Source organism: Dipodomys spectabilis, unplaced genomic scaffold, assembly GCF_019054845.1.
Source record: "Dipodomys spectabilis isolate Male_0828 unplaced genomic scaffold, ASM1905484v1 ptg000019l, whole genome shotgun sequence".
In the NCBI taxonomy this organism is placed as follows: Eukaryota; Metazoa; Chordata; class Mammalia; order Rodentia; family Heteromyidae; genus Dipodomys; species Dipodomys spectabilis.
The window spans coordinates 8,143,042-8,166,529 of record NW_024870696.1 but is presented as its reverse complement, the minus strand read 5'-3'; the positions used below and the strand labels follow the sequence as shown (position 1 = coordinate 8,166,529).

The 23,488-nt window shown below is 39.9% G+C and overlaps 1 protein-coding gene across 1 annotated transcript in view; it reads right to left on the bottom strand.

Moving 5' to 3' along the window:
- Positions 1–234: 234 nt before the first annotated feature.
- Positions 235–23,488, bottom strand: part of Pld5 (phospholipase D family member 5) — a 342,516-nt gene continuing 319,262 nt past the window's right edge. Inside the window, exons 7-10 of the mRNA XM_042674470.1 lie at positions 18,421–18,557; positions 12,668–12,836; positions 8,615–8,729; positions 235–1,786 (exon numbers count right to left, since the gene is read on the bottom strand). Of these exons, the coding sequence (XP_042530404.1) occupies positions 1,539–1,786; positions 8,615–8,729; positions 12,668–12,836; positions 18,421–18,557 (669 nt within the window). The 3' untranslated portion in view covers positions 235–1,538. The remainder of the gene's footprint in view (positions 1,787–8,614; positions 8,730–12,667; positions 12,837–18,420; positions 18,558–23,488) is intronic.

The window sequence follows — 23,488 nt, the reverse complement described above, 5'->3', positions numbered from 1 at the left end:
CTGATCATTCATGACTGTGAATGGAAGTTGTGGGTTTGTTTTTTTTTCTTTCTGGGTTCTTGGGAGAGAACCTGATGTTAATTCTATCAGGATACCACAAAGATTATTTCAAGAAAAAGATTATACAGTATAATGCTTAGCATTTATATAGGTTCTTTTGATTTCAAAACAAGTTATAAATATCTCCTACCCATGACAACATCCTTACGAGGTAGGTGAGATTACTGTCTCTACATTAGCAATAGAAACTCGAGAACAAGAAGTGAAGGTCGGTGTTCTGAGCCATGGAGTCAGGTACCACACTGGGCGTGGGCATCCTGATCATACCCTCTGGGCTCTGAAGAGGCCATACCCCTCTCTTGTGTAGCAACAGTCTCTATTAATACAGGATTATATATTATATAGATATAAAATAACAACACACAATGACATTATAGAACAATAATCCAATATTTCTGTTTCTTAGTAAAATATGTTAAGCACAGTATTTAAATTGCATTTCTCTGAAAAGCATTTGGTATATTAAATAGCAGAAGGTATATTAAATAGCTCTATAAACATTGCTGGCATACTTTTAACAGCATAATGATTCTAAAGAAATTAAAATTCACTGATGCATAGAAACCTTTCCTTTATATTAAATACCATTAACTCAACGAAAAATGTGAAAAACTACTTTGTTCTTAAAATGCAGACTTGCTGGATATTAGCAGGTGGCCACTTCATTTTTTCTGAGCTGGAAAGAAAAGATACACATTGCTGGCAGTGGTTTTAAAATAACCAATTCGATTAGGGGAAAATAATTCAGCTGGAAGGTGAAAATTGAAGACTGCCATTTCCATTCTGTAGCCACTCTGAGAAATGCATACATTTTCAAAAGATGTTATTGTACTTGGAACTAATGTTAAGGTGAAATAGGGATGCTCTAAGAACATTTTGTGAGGAGAGAAAATGTTACCAAATAAAATCTCTGCTATTAGAAGACAATGAACAAGGAAACAAAAAAGGGCTTTTCTCAGGAGTATTCAAGGCTGGCATGAGATGTAAGCTTCGTGCTTAGATGACTGGACCGATCTTGGAGATGATTTAGAAAGTTAAGTACTTGGTTTTATCAGTCTCTTCTCTGAGGCAAAAATCCTCACCTTTCTCTAAGTCAGCAGTTCTCAAAAAGATATTAAAGGAAAGAGCTCACCTCATGCTAAGCTTCCTAAGAAACTAACCTGGTAGGTCAGCAGAAAAAGTTCTCGAACCAGGAAGGAACAGGAATCAAAGTCTTAAAATTTGTATGCAAACATGAAAATGAATTTCTAAGCCAGGTTGACATTCTCTGTCAGAAGTAACAAATACAAAAGTCTTAAATGTAGTGTACATGATGCCAAGATACTGTTAGCTGGATATTACATATCGTTCATTTTAAATAAGTGTGCTTTTTGTTCCCCTAAAAAAAGAGAGACATTAAATGTTTTCTCTCCCACAGCCCTTTATGCTGAATACAAACTGTGGAGCTGCTCTGTCCTCCGTCCACCCATGTCACACACTCAGGGCTGGATCCCACTCGCATTGTAAGCGGCAGCCTTGTGGGAGGGGAGATTGAGTTTGAACATGCTTGAGCAGTTCAGCTGTTTGGTTGGCTGTAAGGTTTTGGCATAAGGTGAGTACCAGTCCCTTTCAAACACGTCTTTAAGCTGCTTAATGATGCTTCTGTTGTTCCTCACGTCAGCCTGGTTGATAACAAGCCCCGTGCCAGCATTCTGGGTAAAGTCATTCCCGACCCAATCAAAGTTTCCTGCAAACAAACAAAAGAATCACGATGAAGAGGTGGGATCCGCTGGGAATACCTTCACGATAATGAAATACAGAGCAAATTCTATTTTAAGAGCTATAAAATAAACACTCAGGAATAACGACAGAGAGGCTGAATTATCATGAGAACTCAAAAAAAATCCAACAAGCTGTGCATATGGCATATTAATATTTGCATATTATTTTGGCATTTTCTTCAGCTTTGCTCAAGTGGAAACTCAAAACAAGGGATCTGAAGCTCATCTTCGTTAAATGTTATTTCTTATTGACATTCACAAGACACATTATAAATACAGCAACACTTAAAATATATAGGAGTACATTTTCAAAATCTGTGAACAATTATTACCTTCTCAAAGAGACAACATTGAATCTCTGTGTACAAACATACAATAGCTGAAGCTCATCAGTTCCTGATGGAGTATACAAATGCTCATTGAGCCGGCCGTAAGTCATTCCTCAGGTCCAGGATCAGAGTGCACGGCCCAGCAATCAGGGATACCAAGAAAGGTCAGGTTCTCAAGTTCATGTTAGGTGTGTACATTCGAGGTGTGTACTATAAACTGGGTTTATAGTGCTATAAACTGGGTTACTTAACAGAAATTTCAGGATTAGAGGCATGACACAAATGATAGAACTACTGTCTAGCAAGCATCAGACTCTGATGTGAGAATCCACTACCACCACAAAGAAACAAAAGAAATTTCTATTATCAGAGCTCTGGACAACGTCAAGGTGTCTGAAAGATCAGTTCTGAGGGAGGTGATGGGACTGAGGGAAAGATGTGATCCAAGCCCCTGTCCTCGGCTTTGGGATGCCATTTTTCTTTCCAGGCCTCTTTCATATTGTCTTCCTGCTATGCACACCAGTGTCCAAATGTCCCCTTCTTATAACCCATCAGTCTTATTAGACAGGTGCCTATCTAATGACCCCATTGTAGCTTGATTATCTCTGTAAAACTTTGTCTCCAAACAAGGTCACACTCTGTGGTAATAACAATAGGGCTTCAACATACGAATTTTTGTAGAACACAATTCAACCAAGTAGTAAACTAGAATCTGCTCCAGAAGAGGATAAGAATGATAGGTCCCAGCCGGGCGCTGGTGGCTCACTCCTGTAATCCTAGCTACTCAGGAGGCTGAGATCTGAGGATCGCGGTTCAAAGCCAGCCCGGGCAGGAGAGACCATGAGACTCCTATCTCCAATAAACCACCAGAAAACCGGAAGTGGCGCTGTAGCTCAAGTGGTAGAGCGCTCGCCTTGAGCTGAAGAGCTGAGGGACAGCGCCCAGGCCCAGAGTTCAAGCCCACGACCGACAAAAAAAAAAAAAAAAAAAAAAGAATGATAGGTCCCATGGTTTCCCTTATTTGCAATAACTAGTATATATCTAAGACAAGAAGAAAAGGTAAAAAGCTATGTACATATGACCATATAAGATGATGCTAAGTGAAATGAACCCCAAGATAGGGACAAAAAGGGTTTTATCTTTGTTGCTGTTGTTTTTTTAATGTACTTATAATGTACTATATGATTTTTTTTATTTCTTTTTTATGTTCTTCCCCCATGGTATAACCCCTGTTTTCACTGTATTTGATCCCAGTGCCCTGCATCTTGTATATACATTTTTCTAATTTGGGGAAAGGAAGAGAATGCTGAATAAAGGATACAGGTTGACCCATTGTAACAATGAGATGTACATGACACTATGTTGAAAATGAACTTTACAACCTTGAGGGGAGGAGGGAGGAGTTGCAGAAGTGAGGAGGGAAGAATGGTAGAGGAAAAACAAAGGAGGGGGTAACAATGCTCGATAGGAAATGTACTCATTACCTTACTCATGTAACTGTAACCCCTCTGTACAGTATCTTTACAATAAAAATATATATTAAAAATGGCAGATCCCAAATAAAATACTATGTGGAATCAGAAATTTCCACTGGAGTAAAGGTGTATGTATTTCACTAAATTAGAGAGAATTACTTTATGTAAATGTCTCTTGTCCTCATATTTTAAAATGTAAGCAAATAGGTTTATATTACAGAGCTCATTTGATCTGTACAGTCTGTATTTCATGAATCAAAATAGATCAAATAAGATGTTCTGCTCTTCCCTAAAAAAAAAAGAGGTTAAGAATCTCTGTGTCATTAATGTATAGTTCTCTTCAAGGTGAAGGCAGATCAAAGTGCTGGGAAACCCAAAATTCCAACATAAATCTGTCATCTTTGATAGTCTAAGATAGAGTTAGTTCCATCAATATAAAGCTTTTCTTTAAGGAGAGTACAGTATCATTTATTTCTTTGACCTTCTTTGTCTTTCACTTAATGCACATTACCTGAGAGTCTAGTCTACTAGGTCCTATGTTAGGCGCTGAGAATATAACATTGAAAGCAACTCGCCTTCAGGGAGCTCAGGAGGGAAATGATACAGCACTTACAAAAACAATCAGCATGCATTAATACAAGGCAATTATGTTCACGATGCTATGAGCACGGGAGAGAAGCATTTCTAATCTTGGTTAGATGTATCAGGAAATAAGGAGAGATGCAACAAAGATGCAACAAGAGAGAGCCAGAACCCCAAGGGAGATTCCAGCTTGTGAACCGAGAAGTAGCTAGAGTCTTGAAACAATAAGGGATGAGGGTACATGCTAAGAAGTCTTGTCTGGGGACAAGAGCTATCATTTATTAGCATTATTATAACGTGCTTTCTCATAGCAGAAAGCACAATACTTGCATTTCCATACATTATGTCATATTATTGTTATGATTTACCTCTACTTTACATATGAGAATTGATAAGCCCAAAGAGGTAAATAAATTTGCCTGATGTCTTATGGCTAATCTATCTAACCATACACCACCTCAAAATTATTCTCAATGAAAATATTAAGCCAAGTCAAAATTGACATGAATTAGTTTATTAATGATCACCAGCCAGGTCTGATCTGACTAGTTTTATTTTCTCTGGTTAAAAGCCAGGTCGATAAAGGGATCTGGAGACTTCATAAGTCGGAGGCTTTGTTCTATTCCTGCTGGGACATCCTATCTCATTAGACAAATATTAACTGAATAAGATGCTGAGAACCTGTGTTACCCAATGCTCTGCGGCCAACTATGGCAAAAGTTGCTGTGAGAAGGGTCATCTTTACAGTGAGCCAGTATCTGTCCCTTTTGTAGTTTTATCCTTTGGTCCTTGATCTGTCCTCTGGAATTGCCAAACAAATCAACTCCCTTTTCCTCGTGCACTCCCTCTTTCTACTTGGAATATTGGAAGGTGACTCTTTTGTCTTTCATCATGGTCAAAGAAGATAAAGACCTTATGTTTAATGTGATCAGACAGGATTTTTTCTCTTTTCCCTGCTGGCAATCTCAATCTATTACTTGTTGCCCTGATAAAACATCTCAATGATGTCATTAGTGGCTTTATGATGGACATGTCTTTGGAAGAATTTTGAGTTATCATTCAATTTATACATTAGCTATAAGTAACAGCACTTTTCTGCTATATATTATTATTTTGTGTGTATGATGCTGTCAATGCTGCCTTTCTACCCATGTGCTCAGACTCAGCCATGTCCAGAGGCCAGGTGAGTACAGGCTTGGCTACTGCAGACATACAACGTCACTTGTTCATTCTGCAAGCAAATGGCTCCTGTGGACTGGGATGACATCCATGGAGTTTTGAAAACACTAAACTCACATGCCTGCTGCTATGTGCAGAGTGCTAAGTGCTGGCACTACACCCAGGACAGCAGAGCACAATTTTATTACATTATCTCAGCCAATAACCAATTCGTCTATGGTGATGAGCTACCTCCATTGTACTAGTGAAAATTCTGGGTTTTTTTTGTTGGCACTAGGATTTGAACTAAAGGCCTTATGTTGGCCAAGCAGGCACTTTAACACTCGAGCCACACCCTCAGATCCCCTTGTCTTGATTATTTTTCAGACAGGGTTTCACATTTTTGTCTCCGGTGAGTCTTGGATTATGATCCTTTTATGTATACCTCCAATGTAGCATGGGCATGTGTCACCATGGACACTCATGGGGAAATTGTCACCAAAAGACTGAGAAATCTGTTCAAGGCATGAGTAACAAAAACAAAGGTTTAAAATAATGTCTAACTCATATCCTACACTTACCTCTATTCCATGGCACTTCTAATCCTACCTAAAAGCATCTACTGTGCATCTCACACTGAACCATAACCTAAGCCTAAGGCCAGGCCTCACAGCCACACTGCGATTTCTGCCTCAAGCATTTGTACAGCACTCTTTTGGAAAGACAATATGTAGAGAAACATGAAGAGAAGAAAGCTGGAGGACATGAGGTCAAGAATTGGAAGCCTTTCTGTGAAAAGGCTTGCTTTTCTCCTTCCATGAAATGAAGGGAGCCGTGATCCAGCATCTTTCCTGATTCAGAGATGCTTTAATTAGGCTCTTCTTGGGGACAGCAGCCCGGAAAGCTATCACAGGCTACAAAAGCTTTGCTATACTCATATGGCTAGTTTTCCTATTTCTCACTCCTTGATGCTCTGGCTGAGCTTCAAGCTGAATACATGCTTTAGTAATTATTATTATTATTTTTTTAATGGGACGATCTTGCACCTATTCCTTTTTTGAAACTACAAGTTCAACCACACACGGAGGCCCAGAATTACAGTAGCCAGAATTACAGTGTGCCCTAAGGAACATAATGCTGAGGTACAGCAGCGCACATCTGGGCCAATGGATGAGTCTCTGAGTACCTCTTGAGTACCTTCAAGAAATCTACTGCCTCTTTGTCAGCCCTCCAATACTCCCAGTCCCTTCCAGAAGGTTTTCAGAGCTTCAATAAAACATACTCTAGAGAATTCAAAATTAGATCAATGATACTGTTTGCGAATTCATCTGTAAGTTTTGTGAAATCTTAATGGAACTGTAATTGCATGCAAGGCCCTGTTGTGGATTTTTCTTCATTCCATATTCTAACCAAGTACCAAAGTGCTGAGTTAACAGATTTCAGAACATGCTGATGATTACTTCAATCACTAGGAAATTTTCTCTCTTGGTGTTCATTGAGTATTTGTATTCTACATCTATGCTCCATTCTAAGAAATGACTGTTTTGTTCAAATGCATATAAAGCTGGGTGACGGTGGCTCATGCCTGTAACCCTAGCTACTCAGCAGGCTGAGATCTGAGGATTGTAGTTCAAAGCCAGCCTGGGCAGAAAAGTCTGTGAAACTCATATCTCTAATGAACTACTAAGAAAATGCTGGAAGTGGTGCTGTGGTTCAAGTGGTAGAGCACTAGCCTTGACCAAAAGAAGCTCAAGAACAGGACCCAGGCCCAGAGTTCAAGCTCCAGGACTGGCAAAAGAAGAGGAAGAAGGGGAAGAAGGGGAAGAAGGGAAGAAGAGGAAGAGGAAGAAGAAGAGGAGGAGGAGGAGGAGTGGAAGGGGGCGAGGAGGGGGAGGAGAAAGAGGAGGAGGGGGAGGAGGAGGAGGCATAGATTTTAAGAATAGCATACATTTTAAGATTATGTCAATACTCTATTTTAATCAAGTGTTGTCATCACTAGTAAAAATGAAAAGATCTTCACACTGAGCCAAGGTTGGTGCTCTTCCGCTAGCCATGATAGGAGCTATGTGGCTGGATGTAGCTTCTCCCAATGCCTAGGTGGCTGAATTACCTCATGTCCTCACTCCAAAGTTTGGGTGACAGATGCTGACCTCCTCTATTGGTAACACTGTGCTAGTACTGGAGTTCGAAATTAGGGGCCAGGCTGTTGTGCCTCAGCTTTTATATTCAAGGCTGCTGCTCTACCACCTGAGCCACATATATACTTTAGGCTTTTTGGTGGTTAATTGGAGGTAAGAGTCTCAGACTTTCTAGCTTGCCAAGACTGGCTTAGTACTGCAATCCTCAGATCTCAGCCTCCTGAGTAGCGAGATTAGAGGACTGAGGTACAGGTAATTTTTTATTTGCTCACTGATTTCAGTAATTGATGTGAAGGCCTTCATTCCAGAAACACGTTTTTTTTTCTTTCTTCCCTGCTATGAAAGCCCCTTCATCTGTTCAGTGTTATAACCATGCTGGTATCTGTGGAGTTATATGTCTTCTTTCTGTAGTGACTCCAACTCTACCTGGGATGGTTACAGTGAAAGGGTGACAGTGGACTAGTATACATCATGGAAAATTACAATAGATTTGATATGTTAGGAAATAATTCTGCTAGTAGGATGATTCCTGTATCTGGATGATGATGATAATGATGATGATGATGATAGCTAATAATTCTGCATTATCAATGTGCCAGGTGCTTTGTGTTTATTGTCTCATTTAAACTTTGCTGAGTGAAGTAGAACATTTTACGGAAGAGTAAACAGAGGTTTGGGAGGTCAAGTAAGTTGTCCAATGTTAGGCATTTAGAAAATGTCAGGGAGGGGTTTGCTAGCCAGATAATGTAATTTCTGGTCTGGGATGACAGCAATGTTTGCCTCTCTGGCACCCAGGCCAGGCTGCCTTGTGGGCTTTTTGGTCAGGAGAATAAGTACTGTGCTCGTTCTTGTGATGATCCTCTTGTCAGGGGAGGTTTCTTGCCTGTAAAACCTTTGTGAAAAGACATTTTATGTGACCCCCTGGCAGATGAGACTGACCATATCTGGCTGCAGAGCTCTTCACCCGGCCCTTCTGGTTTCCTGACCATCAGGGCCTCTGCCACCAACCTTGGCTCCTGAGGAACTGCCTTCTCTGCGCGGGGTCCTATAGAGCTGAGCTGAAACCCTACTGCATGGTGACCCCTGAGGAGCATTTCAGTCTTGTCACCTACCAATGTAAGCTGCTCCGTCTGTTACCATGTACTTGTTGCGATTTAATTTAGGAAAGGTGTGATTCTTTTGTTCTTTTGTTGCGCAAGCATTCTCTCTTTCCAGATCAAAAAATTTCTGTAAGACAGAAAGAAAAAGAATCAGGTGCATTGAGAATGTTTTCAGTCCTTTCAAGAGCACAAAGGAATGCATTATCCAAATATCAACAATAGATCTCATAGTGAGTTATTAAAAGGGTACTCTTGTCACTTTGTATAGAGGAAGCTATTTTTGTTCTCAAATCTATATAGGCAATAAGAAAGAAAATTAGCATGCTCAACTGGCTCTATAATTAACACTCTTACACTACAAAATGAACACAAAATTCCTTCTTTCAACAGGGAGAGGGCCAGAAGGTTGTTTAATTCTCATTGTCTTATTCAGCAGGGTGTACTGGCATTTAGAGCCTGCCTCAGGGTGCTTTCTGTCAGGCATGCCAATGAACAGAATGAATATTCTTATATGGTGCACACATTACAGCAATGAGTAGTTGATTCAACTGGGGATTTGCAAAGGTTAAAAGAGATTTTTTTTTTGCTTCAGGAACAAATATTTTCTATTTAAACACCTAAGTCTACAAGCTCTTTTAAGAGGAAAAAAAAAGCCAACTCAATCGATTCATGGCTTGAAGATGAGTCAGACCATGACCATTTGCAACCCGTCTCATCAAAACATGAATCTTGACTGCCAAATTTACTGTGGCATCAAAAGCTCAAAAGTTCCACCAGGGCCAAAGACGACGGGACTGGCTTGCATCTACGGGGTCTCCTTGGCAAATGTTGGATACGGCTTTGACTATGAGCTCATGGGATGCGGAGAGCTGGGCTCACAGGAGACACCCATCAAAGGTGAACGTCTCCCCCAAAGTGGAAAACAAACATTATCAAAATGGTAGAAATCTTTCCAGAATGTCTTGCGGTGATGGAATTTTGTGTGGTAAAAGAAAAGCAGACTCAGAGTTTAAAAAACGGCATCATTCTTAGGAAAGAACACATCATTTATCCTTTCAAAACTGTTAAGTGTTCAAATCTGCTTTGGGGAGAGAATGAGAATTGGGCTACCTCTGTGCTCCATGACAGGAAACAGGTGAGCTTGTGATCAGTAAGGTCTCTTCCAGTCATGAACATTCTCTTCTGAGTTTTTGTAAACCCCTCAACTGCACACATCAATGTCTACCATTCCACAGCATAGCAGATCTTGTCTCCCAAGGTAGATCACCATAGTTTGGGGCAATGTCTCCCGGTTCTCTTATTTCCTCAGCTACTCTCTTTTTCAGTCTAGATTTCTGGACTCTTCAAACTCACTTAATAACCAGTAAATTCTCTTTAAGACATAGTTAGGTATTCACAAAATCACATGATTGTTAGAATGTCATTACTCAAAATCATAACCAGCAGTCACCTTTCTTAGACATTCTGTAAATATTTCCACATATTGGACTCCTTCCTTCCTTCCTTCCTTCCTTCCTTCCTTCCTTCCTTCCTTCCTTCCTTCCTTCCTTCCTTCCTTCTCTTCCCTTTCTCTTTCCCCTTTCCCTCCCTCCATCTCTTCTTCTTTCCCTCCCTCCCACTGAAAAAAAATCTTGTAGCATCAAGATTGATTTGTAAAGGAATAAGAATTACATCCTAAGCTAAGTCCAAATGGAGTGACAAAGAGACCTCTTTTGCTCTAGAATGTCCACAACAGGCCTGAAGAGGAGAAACAGCTTTATTGTGGGGATTCACATGATAGTAGAAATCAGACCTCATTAACTTGCATTCTTAGACATCTTAATATGTTGTAAGAGACAGCAAAGATGTTTCAAAAAGGATTGGTTAATATATGTTAATACATTAACGTATAATATGTATTAACACATAAAATGCTCACCAGCTGCAGTTTCTCTCATGAACTCCTTTAGGACACAAACCTGTCAGAATGGGGATGTGTGTGCACCTTCCAGAGACAAAAGTGTCTCACCCAGGTGCTTGGCCAGCAAGATCTGTAAGCTCTGCCAGGCTCCTGAAGACACTCTGGGCACAAAGTTCCTTTGTCCTCTTGCCTTGGAAAAGCTCACTCTAGCCATCTGCTTTCTAGATATTGGGGCCACAAGCTGTCTTCCCTCCTCGGCTTCTCTTGATACTTAGACATGCATGTTTTGTAAAATGTCCAGCAATGAGCTATTAATGTTGTTTTATTCATAATCGTGACCATCTGTGTTCACAAAGATGAAGCTAATAAAATATGTCAAAATCACTACAATGGAAGATCGCATTTTCCTTGCAATTTCTTTCAAGTCTGCAGTGAGAACATTTAACATTTCACACCTGGAGCAGTGGTAAGGCCCTTAGGGGCAGATGTGGTATGGGGTCTGGAGACACTGGGGGAAGGGATCCTGACTTGGCTGAAGGATGCTGAAAGAAAAGATGGGAGTAAATGTACCACATCATGTCCAAGGTCCTATGAGCTTTGTGTAACTACAGCTCACTGAATGGACATGTTCATGTCTGGAGCACATGCTGTCACTGGGTGGCGCCAGCCCCTAGAAAATCAGCACACCAAGGAAAGCCATTGTTCTAGCTTCTGCTTCCTTCCTTCCCTTGTCTTTCTTATCATTGCTTTCTAGCTCCCTCCTTTGATGGCATTCATTCTTGCAGCTACTCATTCAGCACTGGCCTTGTGACTCCAGTGCCAGGTGTGGTGCTACGCAGTAGGAAAGATGGTGAAGTAGACATGTGCTCTTTGTCTTACTTGCTTTTCCTTTAACTATCTGGACATTGCCATCCTGAGATGAAGCAATCTCAAATACTTCTTATTCATGAAAATATGCTAAACACCATGGGACTCTCTTTCTGGGTCTGCCTGGCTCCCTGTACCAACTTCTCTGGTCTCGAGTATTAAATTTCAAACCCAGTTGGTACACAGATTCAAATCCTGGATATTTCACTCATTTGTCAATTTGGCCTGGAAGACAGGAGAGGAAGTAATCATAGACTTGCTGTTGTACTTTTAATACTTAACTGCTTTCTGAACCAACAGACATTGGTATAGCTGCTTCAGTTTATAACAACCAGTTAAATAGAGAGCTGTGCAGATACTACATAAAAGTTGGCACATTCTCCCTATTCAGATAAAAGGTTGAGGGTTCTCTATGTGTGAAGGGAATAGAATGGATGCCCAGAGCTTCAGACCATGATGATCCACAAATTTATTCATTTGTTCCCTTGGGACAAAGCTACTCTTCCGAATACACTCATAAATTTACCTTACCTTTTGGTGGAATAAAGGCTAAGAGAATGTGTGGCCTAACCCATTACCTGTCCTGCTGAGATATCCTGTACTGAGATACTAAGGCTCAGGGCCATCCTGGAAATTTTATATGAAGACTGATATTGTGGGTCCTGTGTCATCTGGTGTCTCTGACTACTGCAAGGAACACAGCTCCATCATCTAGAAGACAGTCTGCCAGAAAGTCTCTGCACATACTTGTCAAATGCATAGGGCTTGGGAAAAGCTGAGACCTAGGGTTAGAGGTCACCAGTCAGGTAAGCATGGACAAGAGTGTTATGGGCAGAGGGCATAGCATGTCCTGAGGGGAGGAGGAGGAACGCTGAGCTAGAAAGTGAGCACACTGAGGTGTTACCTATTTCACCTCTTGCCTTCTTCAAGGTATTCAGAAGCAGATGAGAATGTGGTCTAACAGACTTGAGTAAGCACACACGAGGGCATTGGAATTGGAAATCTGTGTTGGTGCATGTTCCAGTGTCCTCTTGGCCAGTAAGAACAGAATAGGTGAATGAAGCTGATCAAACAAAATGGAGAGGTCACATGAATAGTAAAAGTGTTTGAAGAGGGCTGGTCTGTGAAGCTGGGGCTCTAATATCCTTGTTTCGTGTGTGGCCACTGTGAAAAAAAATCTATGTTTGAAGTATTTTCACTACAAGATGCCATCCTGGCTCTTATTAGAAGCTCCTTGTATGCGTCGCTGGCAGCAAATGGAATAAACACGTCTTATTTAAAGTCAGCCAAATACTTACAACTTTCAAACTGCAGTTGGCTATTTCGGTGCAGATAGCTTTAAGAGATGAAATGAAGTTAAAGGTGAGGGGATCGGTTTCCTTCCAGAAACTTATAAGGAGACGGACTTTCACGCTTCGCAAAACTAGAGCTTCTCGTATCTTCCCATCCAGATCTGGCCAATAGGTCCTGCAGAAGTAATATCAATACAGACAAAAATGAAGAAAATAGTTTTCTTTTCTTTTGCCTGAGAAAGCATCTACCTGATGCTTTCGTTAATTGGCTAACACTCTACCAACTGAATTATAGCTCCAACACTGAAGAAAATAGTGTTGAAAAAGAAATCTATTAAATGACAGCAAACATCTCTATTACTCTGATCATTTATTCTACACATAGAAACAACTTCATAGGAGGTATTGGGGGGAAAAACGTAAGATTTTAGGGTTAGGTACCAAGAAATCAAATTCTCCTGTGAGATCTGGTCTTACCTACTAGAGGGTCTCCTTTCCTAGGGGGCAGGCTGTGTGGGCGAGAGCGCATTGGGGACCACCATACCCCCCACCCCTCCCAGCTCGCCTCCAACACTACCTTGGCCTCAAGGAGGACAGAATTCCATCTGGGAGCTATGAAGACTCCATTTGTTCACTCCAATCTATCTTCTTGGATAACAGCACCCTATACGAACTTCTGCTCTGGTTATCTGAGATATCCCATACTCCTTATTCTCAAACTATTTTTTTTTTTTCACATCATCTCTCCACAGCACCTCAACCTCTCACCTCTGGACAGGGCACCTGGAACCAGGCCAACAGTTTCTTTTACAACTTCAAACTCTTCAATCGCCTCCCTGTGTCCTTAATCCTGTGCCTCAACTACATTCTTGCCTTCTCAGTACATAGCTGGGTGTTATTCTAGCTTTGTGGGAGGCTGAGGACTATAGGATTGTGGTTTGAGACCAACCGAGGCAGAAAAGTCTGTAGTACTCCCTCTCAGTGAGATGCTGGGTGTGGTGGAGTATAACTCTCATCCTAGCTGCAATGGAAGGCCTAAAATAGATAGATCAAGGTCGACTTAGCCAGGGACTAATGGGTGATCTCAGTAACAATCAGAGTAAAAGAGAATTGGAGGTGTAGTTCATAGGTACAGCACCTGCCTAGCAAGTGCTCTGAACTCAAACCCTAGTACCTTTCTTCAAGAAAACAACAGAAGAGGCTCCTCAAAGTCACAATATCCCCCAGTAGTGAAGCCCCCTCCCATTTCTGGTCCCTGCCCTCTTTCTAGTTTTTGTCCCTACTCAGATTTGTGCTCTGTGATCTGGAATGCCAGCTTTCTTTTCATCTGATCTCATGCTGTGCCTTTTACCTAGAAAATTCCTCCTCTTACCATTTTCTGACAAATTGATGAATATTTAAAAATATTCAGGTCAAATCTCCTCCCATGAGCTTCTTCACTGCATTGTAAGTTCCCTTTTGCTATAATAATCTGTATACACACCTTTTGTCTTATTCACACCACTGGGTTTTAATAACTACTCTGTGTCCTTCTGCTCCTTTCAGTCAGATCTGGGGGGGGGCATATCCTCTTCATGCTTTAATCATAAATATCACACATGAATATGTAAATGCTCAGTAAATATTTGTGGAATTGATACACAAATGAAAGATATTGATACAGTTCTTCCATCCTCCTTTATCATGGAAGATGGATTCAAACATCCTTAGTGGGCACCTAGAGAGAGCTGTGATAGCAGCAAATACTACATGTATGCACACACACACACACACACACACACACACACACACACACACACACATCTGTGATAAAGTTTAATTCACAAATTAGCCTAATAAGAGACAAGCGATAATAACTAATAAAACTAGAAACATCATAGCAATACACTATAGTAAGGTACTTAAAATTTACAAATAGTTTATAGCTAGAATTTTCCAATTTAGTTTTTCACACTGTATTTGCTCTGTAGGTAACTGAAACCTAGGAAAGTAGAAGCACAGGAAGACAATCAAAGCTCAAAGATGAACCAGGCCATGTCTTCTCTAGTCTTCCACAGAGTTCCCATTTTGGTCTGAAAGATGCGCCGCACATGACTGAAGATGGAAAATCATGGAAAAAATCATACTAAGACCTGAATTGTTAAGTGACTGCTTAAAGAAAGAGCTTGCTTGCCAAAGCAGACACAAGTGAAACTGGGCTTCTGTTTCCTTGGTTTGTTTTTCTCCCCTATGGTACTGGGAGACTGAAACCAAGGGCTTTATGTATGTGTGGCCAGCCCTGTATCACCAGACTACAGTCCCAACCAAGCTTCTGTTTTTTATTTTTAAATTCAAGATTTATTTAGCATTCATTGCTCAGTAAGTTCCTATTACCTTAAAAAAGTACAATTTGTAATCATACATATACACCATATATATTTATATATTCTGTAGAGATTATATAGCATATATACATATATTATATAAAATTTATTTATTGCATATTAATATATTACATATAATATAAAATGTATATAGATATATAAAACAGGCAATTGGTCATTAATTTAGGAATGATTTCTTTTTCTCTTACTTTTTTTTCCAGTCCTGGAGCTTGAACTCAGGGCCTGGGCACTGTCACTGAGCCTTTTGGTACTCAAGGCTAGAGTTCTACCACTGGAGCCACAGTGCCACTTCTATTTTTTTCTGAGTTGGTTATTGGAGTTAAGAGTCTCACAGACTTTCCTGCCTAGGCTGGCTTCAACCTGCAGTCTTCAGATCTCAGCCTCCTGAGTAGCTAGGAGTACAGGTGTGAGCCACCAGACCTGTCTTTCTCTTACATTTGGTATCTGGTAATGTGTAGGCTAAAAGTTAAGTTTATAAGATATTAATTCCACGAACACACTAAAATTTGATAGTATTTATTTGTTTTGAAGTTCATTAAAGTTGAATTTACCCCTGAAATTGTTTTTCCAGGACTATGTAAACATGAGTGTCAATTTTCTTTTTCAAAAAATTTCATTTATATGGTTGAAAAGAATCAAATTATAACCTGGATGCTCGAACTGATATTTTCCTCTGGTGACTTTTTGCTTAGAAAACTGAGAGTATAGGTTTGGAATTTGAAAAATGCAATAAAAGAAGTAATCTTTGGATGACATCTTAAATGGTACATTAATAACCAAGATGCAAATTTTAGGTATGTCTCCAGTTTTTGAGGCATTCTTTTTGTGTTCATATTTCTAGGGTATTTCAGATCCCTTTGTGAGCAGGGAAAAAATAATTTTGTTCACAGAACAAAATTTTGTTCATCTTAACCACTGTCACCTTGGCCAATCTTATAAATGTGAATATGTCCCATTATCCTCCCTAATCACAGAAAAATCAGACAAAACCTATGATGGTTCAATGCCTCCCCAAAGTGAAGCTAAAGTCTAAAACTAAATCTAAAACAAACTAAACAACAAATTGGAGAGACATAAAAAAGGGGAGCAGAAGAGATGTGAAGTGTGGAAAAAAAATCACAACAGATCTGCGGGCACACCATGCTTCAAAGTAGAAATGTCAGGCTCGGAAGGTGGCTCAGTGGTAGAGCGCTTGCCTTGCATGCCTGAGGCCCTGGGTTTGATTCCTCAGCACCACATAAGCAAAAAGAAAAAAAGCAGGAAGTGGTGCTGTGGCTCAAATGGTAGAGCGCTAGCCTTGAGCTGAAGAGCTGAGGGACAGCGCTCAGGCCCAGAGTTCAGGCCCCATGACCCGACCCCCCCCCCCCCCCAAAAAAAAAAAAAAACCCAAAACAAATCAAAGTAGAATGTCGTTGTGATGGTCACTTGCAATTTACAGTACTTTCCCACAGTCACTTAGAGGGATTATTTTCTGAGAGGAATGTCACGTCTTTTTGTAATGTCACATACATTTGCATAAAGAAGCTATCTAGTATGTATATGTGGGGCTGGCAACATGAGAACTTTTCAAGCAACATACAGCAGATTTAATCAGCTGGCTTCTGTAAATGGTTACTTTGAAGTTATATTTTTTAGAATCAAGAAGGTCTTCGGTTATTCTCTCATTAATGTCCATTCTGAAAACATTTCCTGGCTTGATTATTTTAAAAAATTGATCAGTACTCAAATCTCACAAATCTATCAACATTAGTTTACCAACTGTTCACTAATGCAGTATACTAAGGACTGTTAATAGGGAAACTGAGAGAGGAAAACACACACACACACACACACACACACACACACACACACACTAAATTTGTTCAATTTTTCTATGAGCTTAAAACTGATACAAGAAATAAAAATCTAATTTTTGAAAAATATATGCCAAAGGATAAAACAATTTAAATGATAAAGGTATAGCAAAACATCTTTTAATTGCATTGCCAACTTAGTTTTTTTGTTGTTTAAGTTTTCTTAAGTGTTATTATAAAGGTGAACAGAGGGGCTACTATTTTGTAAGTCAGGTAATGAGTACATTTGTTTTTGAACAATGTCATCCTTTCCCTCATTCTCTCCTAGTTTTCCCCTCCCATCCCCATCCACATGTTGTAGAGTTCATTTTCAATATCCTCTGAATACCACTGCTGCATTTGTTCAACTTTTCCTTACTAAGAAATATTTGAATAATAACTTTTTGGATTTTATGAATCAGTCTGTTTGGCAGATCTAGGTATCCAAATCAGGGCAAACTTTCTACTAGTTAGACTTTTATTTTTTTTTATTTGACTTTATGTTATTTTGTATTTATTATTATTATTACTAAGTAGTTATACAAAGGGATTACAATTCCATAAGTTAGGGTATGAGTATAATGCTTCGTGACAATGTCAATCCTTTCTTTATCTTCCCCTATTTTCCCTCTCACATCCCTACCCACAAGTTATATAGTTCATTTTTTTTTTTTTTTGGTTGGTCATGGAGCGGCTTGAACTCTGGGTTTGGGCACTGTCCCTCAGCTCTTCAGCTTAAGGCTAGCTTTCTACCACTTGATCCACAGTGCCACTTCCGGTTTTCTGGTGGCTTATTGGAAATAAGAGTCTCACAGACTTTCCTGCCTGGGCTGGCTTTGAACTGCGATCCTCAGATCACAGCCTCTTGAGTAGTTGGGATTACAGATGTGAGCCACCGGCGCCCGGCTACATAGTTCATTTTGTTCATAGTATACATTGAATACAATTACTGCATTTGCTTACTCTTCCCCCTTCATCCTTGAGTCCCCCATCTTATTTTGTATTTTATTTTCATTTATTATTATTATTATTATTATTATTGTTTGCCAGTCCTGGGCTTGCCTGTCCCTGAGCTTTCGTGCTCAAGGTGAGCCCTATATCACTTGGGCCACAGTTCCACTTTTAACTTTTTTTTTGTCAGTTAATTGGAGATAAGATTCTCACAGACTTTCCTGCACAGGCTGGCTTTGAAGCATGATCCTCAGATCTCAGACACCTGAGTAGCTAGCATTGCAGGCATAAGCCATGGGTGCTCAGCAACTTTCAAATAATTTCTAAAGTAAGAACTACCATCCTTTGCTTTGATATTGCTCTCATATCTATAAGGTAAACTGCTGAGTAATGTGCAGGGTGAGACCCTTAGCCCTTACACTGGATTCCTGGAGGAGATGCATGGTGAGTAAATTGAAAATGCACACACAGCCCAGGCACACTGGGTTTTCTCTTTCTGAAGAAGCCAATAACACTAGTCTCTACTGTGGAACCTAGTTTAGTTCCTGGATTGCGAGCCTGAGTTCTAACTAGATGTTGGCAAATCACTGACCTTTTGGTACTCGTGCTGGAGATGGGCAGGTAGTCCATGACTGCAATGTACACATACTGCTTGGCATCGTCAATCACACTGTAGATGGCATCTATGTCAAAGCTTCTGTTCTTAGGGCAAAAGAGTTTGGGAGAATTCTGTGACAATACAAGAATCAAAATGTTATCGTGTTAACTGAGGATTTAAAACTTTTCTTTATTTTTTTTCCCCAAGGACCTTGGGCTTACCCTTCCTAAATGTGTGCAAACTTTCTATTTTTCAATCCTATTCTCAGTCTCATCAAAAGTTGAGGCATGAGAAACTAAGGTGGGGTGAGATGGGTCTCAGGTCTTTCATTTAAGGCTGTCTTGGGAGAACATTCTTGCATCAATACAGACATCTCCTCTTGGAGGAGTTTTCCAGCTCCAGTACTATGTAACCCAGAAAGTCTCCCTGTTATGCACAGCTCTATAATCTTATGCACATATACAACAAGTAATTTATTTTATTTAAGAAGTCATACTTCCTGAGAGATGATAGGGACATGAAAAAATGTAGGACACAAAAATCTAAAAATCTCTTTCCTTCTAAATCTTTCATAGATTCAGGAAGAAGAGTGTTGATTGGTGAGAAGAAGTCATCAATAATCTTCTGAGGAAAACCAAGTGACTTATTAACAATGCTACAAAGCATCAGCAGAATCAGAAAAGAAGGATATTTTTTTAAACTTCAGTGAAATGCAGAAAAGAGGCAAATTATGCTTGAGGTATTTTTCTTATGTTGCTTGAAGTTTCCATCTTATAAAAATACGATGTTTTCGATGGAGTTGTCATTGAAAAAGAAAGAAGTACTGTGGAATTTTTCATTATATTTTCCCTGCCAAACAGGATTGAAAACAGGGTTTCCTATACCTCCTACCTTTCTCTGACGAGCAATACACCATGGCATACCCAGAAGCACAAATAATGTAAGTAGTATTCAATACCAAAAGGCTGAATAAACAGCTTTCTGGAACTGCCTAGAATATATGGCCCTCAGGGTCCTTCATTGTCAAGTTGACTGGATTCCAAAATGCCTCTGAGTTTAGTAAAGCACAAGTCTGAGTGTATCTGTGATGGCACCAGACTATCCTATAATAGGGCCCTGACCTAATGAATCCAGGGATTCATAATACAATTGAGGGCTGGTGAAAGTTAGGGGGTGAGGCTTAGGATGTCACTGGAGGTGTTTGGCAAGCTAAAAGCCAGTCCTGGGGCTTGACCTTGGCATTGTCACAAAGCTTTTTATTATATTTATTTATTTTCAAGGCTAGTGCTCTACCACTTGAGCTTCTATGCTCCTACTGCCATAATGCTGTTTCATAATGGGCCCAGTAACACAAAGCCAAGGTGACTAGGGAATGAATACTCTGAAACTATTATCTAAAGTAAATCCTGTCTCTGTCTCTGTGTCTGTCTGTGTCTGTCAGACATTTGGTAATTAACATGCAAAGGTAATTAACATGGTTCCAAACTCATTATATCACTATAATTCCTTGCTCTGTGTTGGTAAGAATCCCCATCCTAACACACAGGTCCATGGAATGAAGTTACTGGAATAGATGCCCACCTAGAAGGAACAAGGGGTATGTATGAAAGGAAGGGAGCATATTGAAGGTCACACACCCTCCAGGCATCCTTGTCTAGAAAGCACCTCAGCAGGTGCTGGGAAGAATTATTTAACTTGCTTTTTGGTGGGAATAGGATGAACTTTCAAGGTGTGTGTGTGTGTGTGCGCGCACACACACACTTGTGCTAAGGTTTGAACTCAGAGCCTGGGTGCTGTCCCTGAGCTTTTATGCTCACGGCTGGCACTTGATGATTTGAGCCACAGCTCTACTTCCAGTTTTTTGGTAGGTTAATTGTAGGTAAGAGTCTCACAGACTTTCCTGCTTGGGCTACTTGGAACTGTGATCCTTAGATTTCAGCCTCCGGAAGTAGCTAGGATTATAGGCATGAATCACTCAGCACCCAGCAGCTTTCAAGTTTTTTTGTTTTATTTATTTATTTTATTTTATTTTATTTTTTGTCAGTCATAGGTCTTGAACTCTGGGCCTGGTGCTGTCCCTCAGCTCTTCAGCTCAAGACTAGCACTCTGCCACTTGAGCCACAGCACCATTTCCGGTTTTCTGGTGGTTAATTGGAGATAAGAGTCTGCCCTGGCTAGCTTTGAACCACGATCTTCATATCCCAGCACCCTGAGTAGCTACAATTACAGGCATGAATTACGAGCTTTCAAGTTTTAATAAAAACAAATGCTGTAACAATAAGATATGTACTGAAGAAACAACAGAACAATGATAGTTCTGCACTCTCCTAACATATAGGTAAATGGATATTCCAGGTACACAGACACTCCTGCTCTGCAGTGTTTCCGGTGTGTGCTGTCCTTACTCTTGCTTGCTTTTGCTCATTCTCATTGGTGCTATTTCCAGGGATGCCCTCTTAATACTTCCCTTATCTCCATGATGCTTATAAATGAACCCATGCCACTTTCAGGATGGACTGAATCTTGAGCTCTGAGACTTTTGTTGGAGTCAGTTGAGTGGGTGGGGGATTATGCACAGCTGTTGTTCTGCCTGTGTAATTGCTGTAATTCTATGCAGTTTGTGCTCCTAGACTGAAATACCCAGCAGCCCATGGCTATAGCCACATTGTATCTGCCTCTGGGCATTTTCCCAGATGGTTCTTACACTGAAATATTTGCCTATTTCGGCTACCAAAGTCGAACTGATTCTCTGTTGTCTAAATTTCAGCTCAAATATTAACTCTTTCCTTCCATGAATTTTTCTTTTTTTTTTTTAATTTTATTTTATTGTAAAGCTACTATACAGAGGGTTACAGTTACATGAGTGAGGTAATGAGTACACTTCCTCTTGAACATTGTTACCCCCCTCCATTGTTTTCCCCCTACCATCCCCTCCCTCCCTCCCTTCCCCGAGGTTCTTTTTTTTTTGATTGTGATTAAATGATTACATAATTTCAAAGTCACAAGTTCATTCTAACTTCCCTGGAGCAAATTGTCTACCACAGTCTGTAATATATAACAGTGTTCACATGTTATATACCATGTTTGTGATCAGCAGCATGGGGATATTTAGTAGTGCCTTCCATGAATTTTTCATAGATTCCCTAACCAGAGGTTGCTTCTCACAACTCCAAACTCCCACGCTACATATTTCTTTTTATTTTTTAAACATTTTCAAGTGTACTGTTAGTTCAATGGAATCAATTATATTGGCATTGTGCAGCTTTTAGTATAGCCCACCCAGAATTTATTTCCTATCTTATTTAGCATACTCAAATTGATATTATAATTACTTGCACTTACTTCTTCTCAGACTTCTTCTCACTTGATTTTTGAGAGCATGCTTTTCATTATCTTACACCATTTAAGTCATGATTTAATTTTCTCAACCTATTGGGTCTATTTTAAACATGGTTTGGGATCCATGGAGATGATTTTATCTCCCCATGGGCCCCTGGCATAAATCTAAAATACATCCAATGCTGACATTGTTATTTCAGTTAACAGTTTCTGGAATTTTGTCATATCATCCATGTTAGACTAGTTTGGGGAAGGAATAAATTTAGATAGTTGTGTTGATATGTTGATATTGTTATTATCTTGCAAATCTGGAGACTGTTCCCTACTCTAGAAGAAGGAGCGGGAGTTTGGGTGGTACAGCACATATAGCCAAAGGCATTGTGGCCTCGCCTTCATGCTTTTGAGCTTCTAATTCTTTTTTAATTTTTCTAATTGTTACCGTAAAGGTGATGTACAGATTGGTTACCCTTACATAAGTCAGATAAAGAGTATATTTCTTTTTGAACAATGTTACCCCTTCATTTGCTCTCTCCCAGTTTTCTCCTCCCCTCCCTACCCACAAATCGTTTAGTTCATTTTCATTTTGTATGTTTTTTATTGTAAAAATACTGTACAGAGGGGTTACAGTTACATGAGCAAGGTAATGAGTACATTTCCTATCGAGCATTGTTGCCTCCTTCTTTGTTTTTGTATAGTTCATTTTTAACATAGTGTCTAGTGAGTATAGTGTCTAGAGTTCATCCTTTGTCCCTCCATTTCTGTGCCCCTTTTACCCATCCAAAGACAGATAAGTGAACAAACAAGACAAAAAGAAAAGAAGGACTAGGAATATGGCTTAGTGGTAGAGTGCTTGCTTTGCGTGCATGAAACCCTGAGTTTGATTCCTCAGTACCACATAAGCAAAAAAAGCTGGAAGTGGCATTGTTGCTCAAGTGGTAGAGTGCTAGCCTTGAGCAAAAGAAACTTAGGAACATTGCCCAGGCACCGAGTTCAAGTCCCAGGACTAGCAAAAAGAGAGAGAGAGAGAGAGAGAGAGAGAGAGAGAGAGAGAGAGAGAGAGAGAGAGAGACAGACAGACAGAGAGACAGAGAGACAGACAGAGAGACAGACAGAGAGACAGAGAGACAGACAGAGAGACAGACAGAGAGACAGAGAGACAGACAGAGAGACAGAGAGAGACAGAGAGACAGACAGAGAGACAGAGAGAGACAGAGAGAGACAGAGAGAGAGACAGAGACAGAGAGAGAAGACAAGAACAAAGGAAAAAAACCCTCTTGTTTCCATTTCCTGGAGTTCTATTTCTTAACAGGATTAATAATAGTAACATACTGCACCTCTTTGGTGTTTGTTTTCATTAAATATATGTATATATTCCATTATATAATATATGTTATATAGTACATATATACACACATATACATACATACACATTTATTTATTCTGATTTAGTTTTTTTCAATACTTCCCTCAGTTGCCAGTTTCTCTGAGGTTATGTCTTTAATGAATCACTTTCACTGAGTCTTTGCTCAGGGTCTGCTTCTTTAAAAATCTGACTGAAAGTAAGGCTTATCTACAACCAAAATCTATTAGAGATGGCTACTTTGATCTCCCTCCTGACCATCTGCTGACCTGCTTGGCAAGGTAGCTCTTTCCATCATTCTCAATGGAGAAGCCTAGCTGTGCCCAGTACCTGCTGTGCTCCAGGCAATGGTCTAGGCAGGTG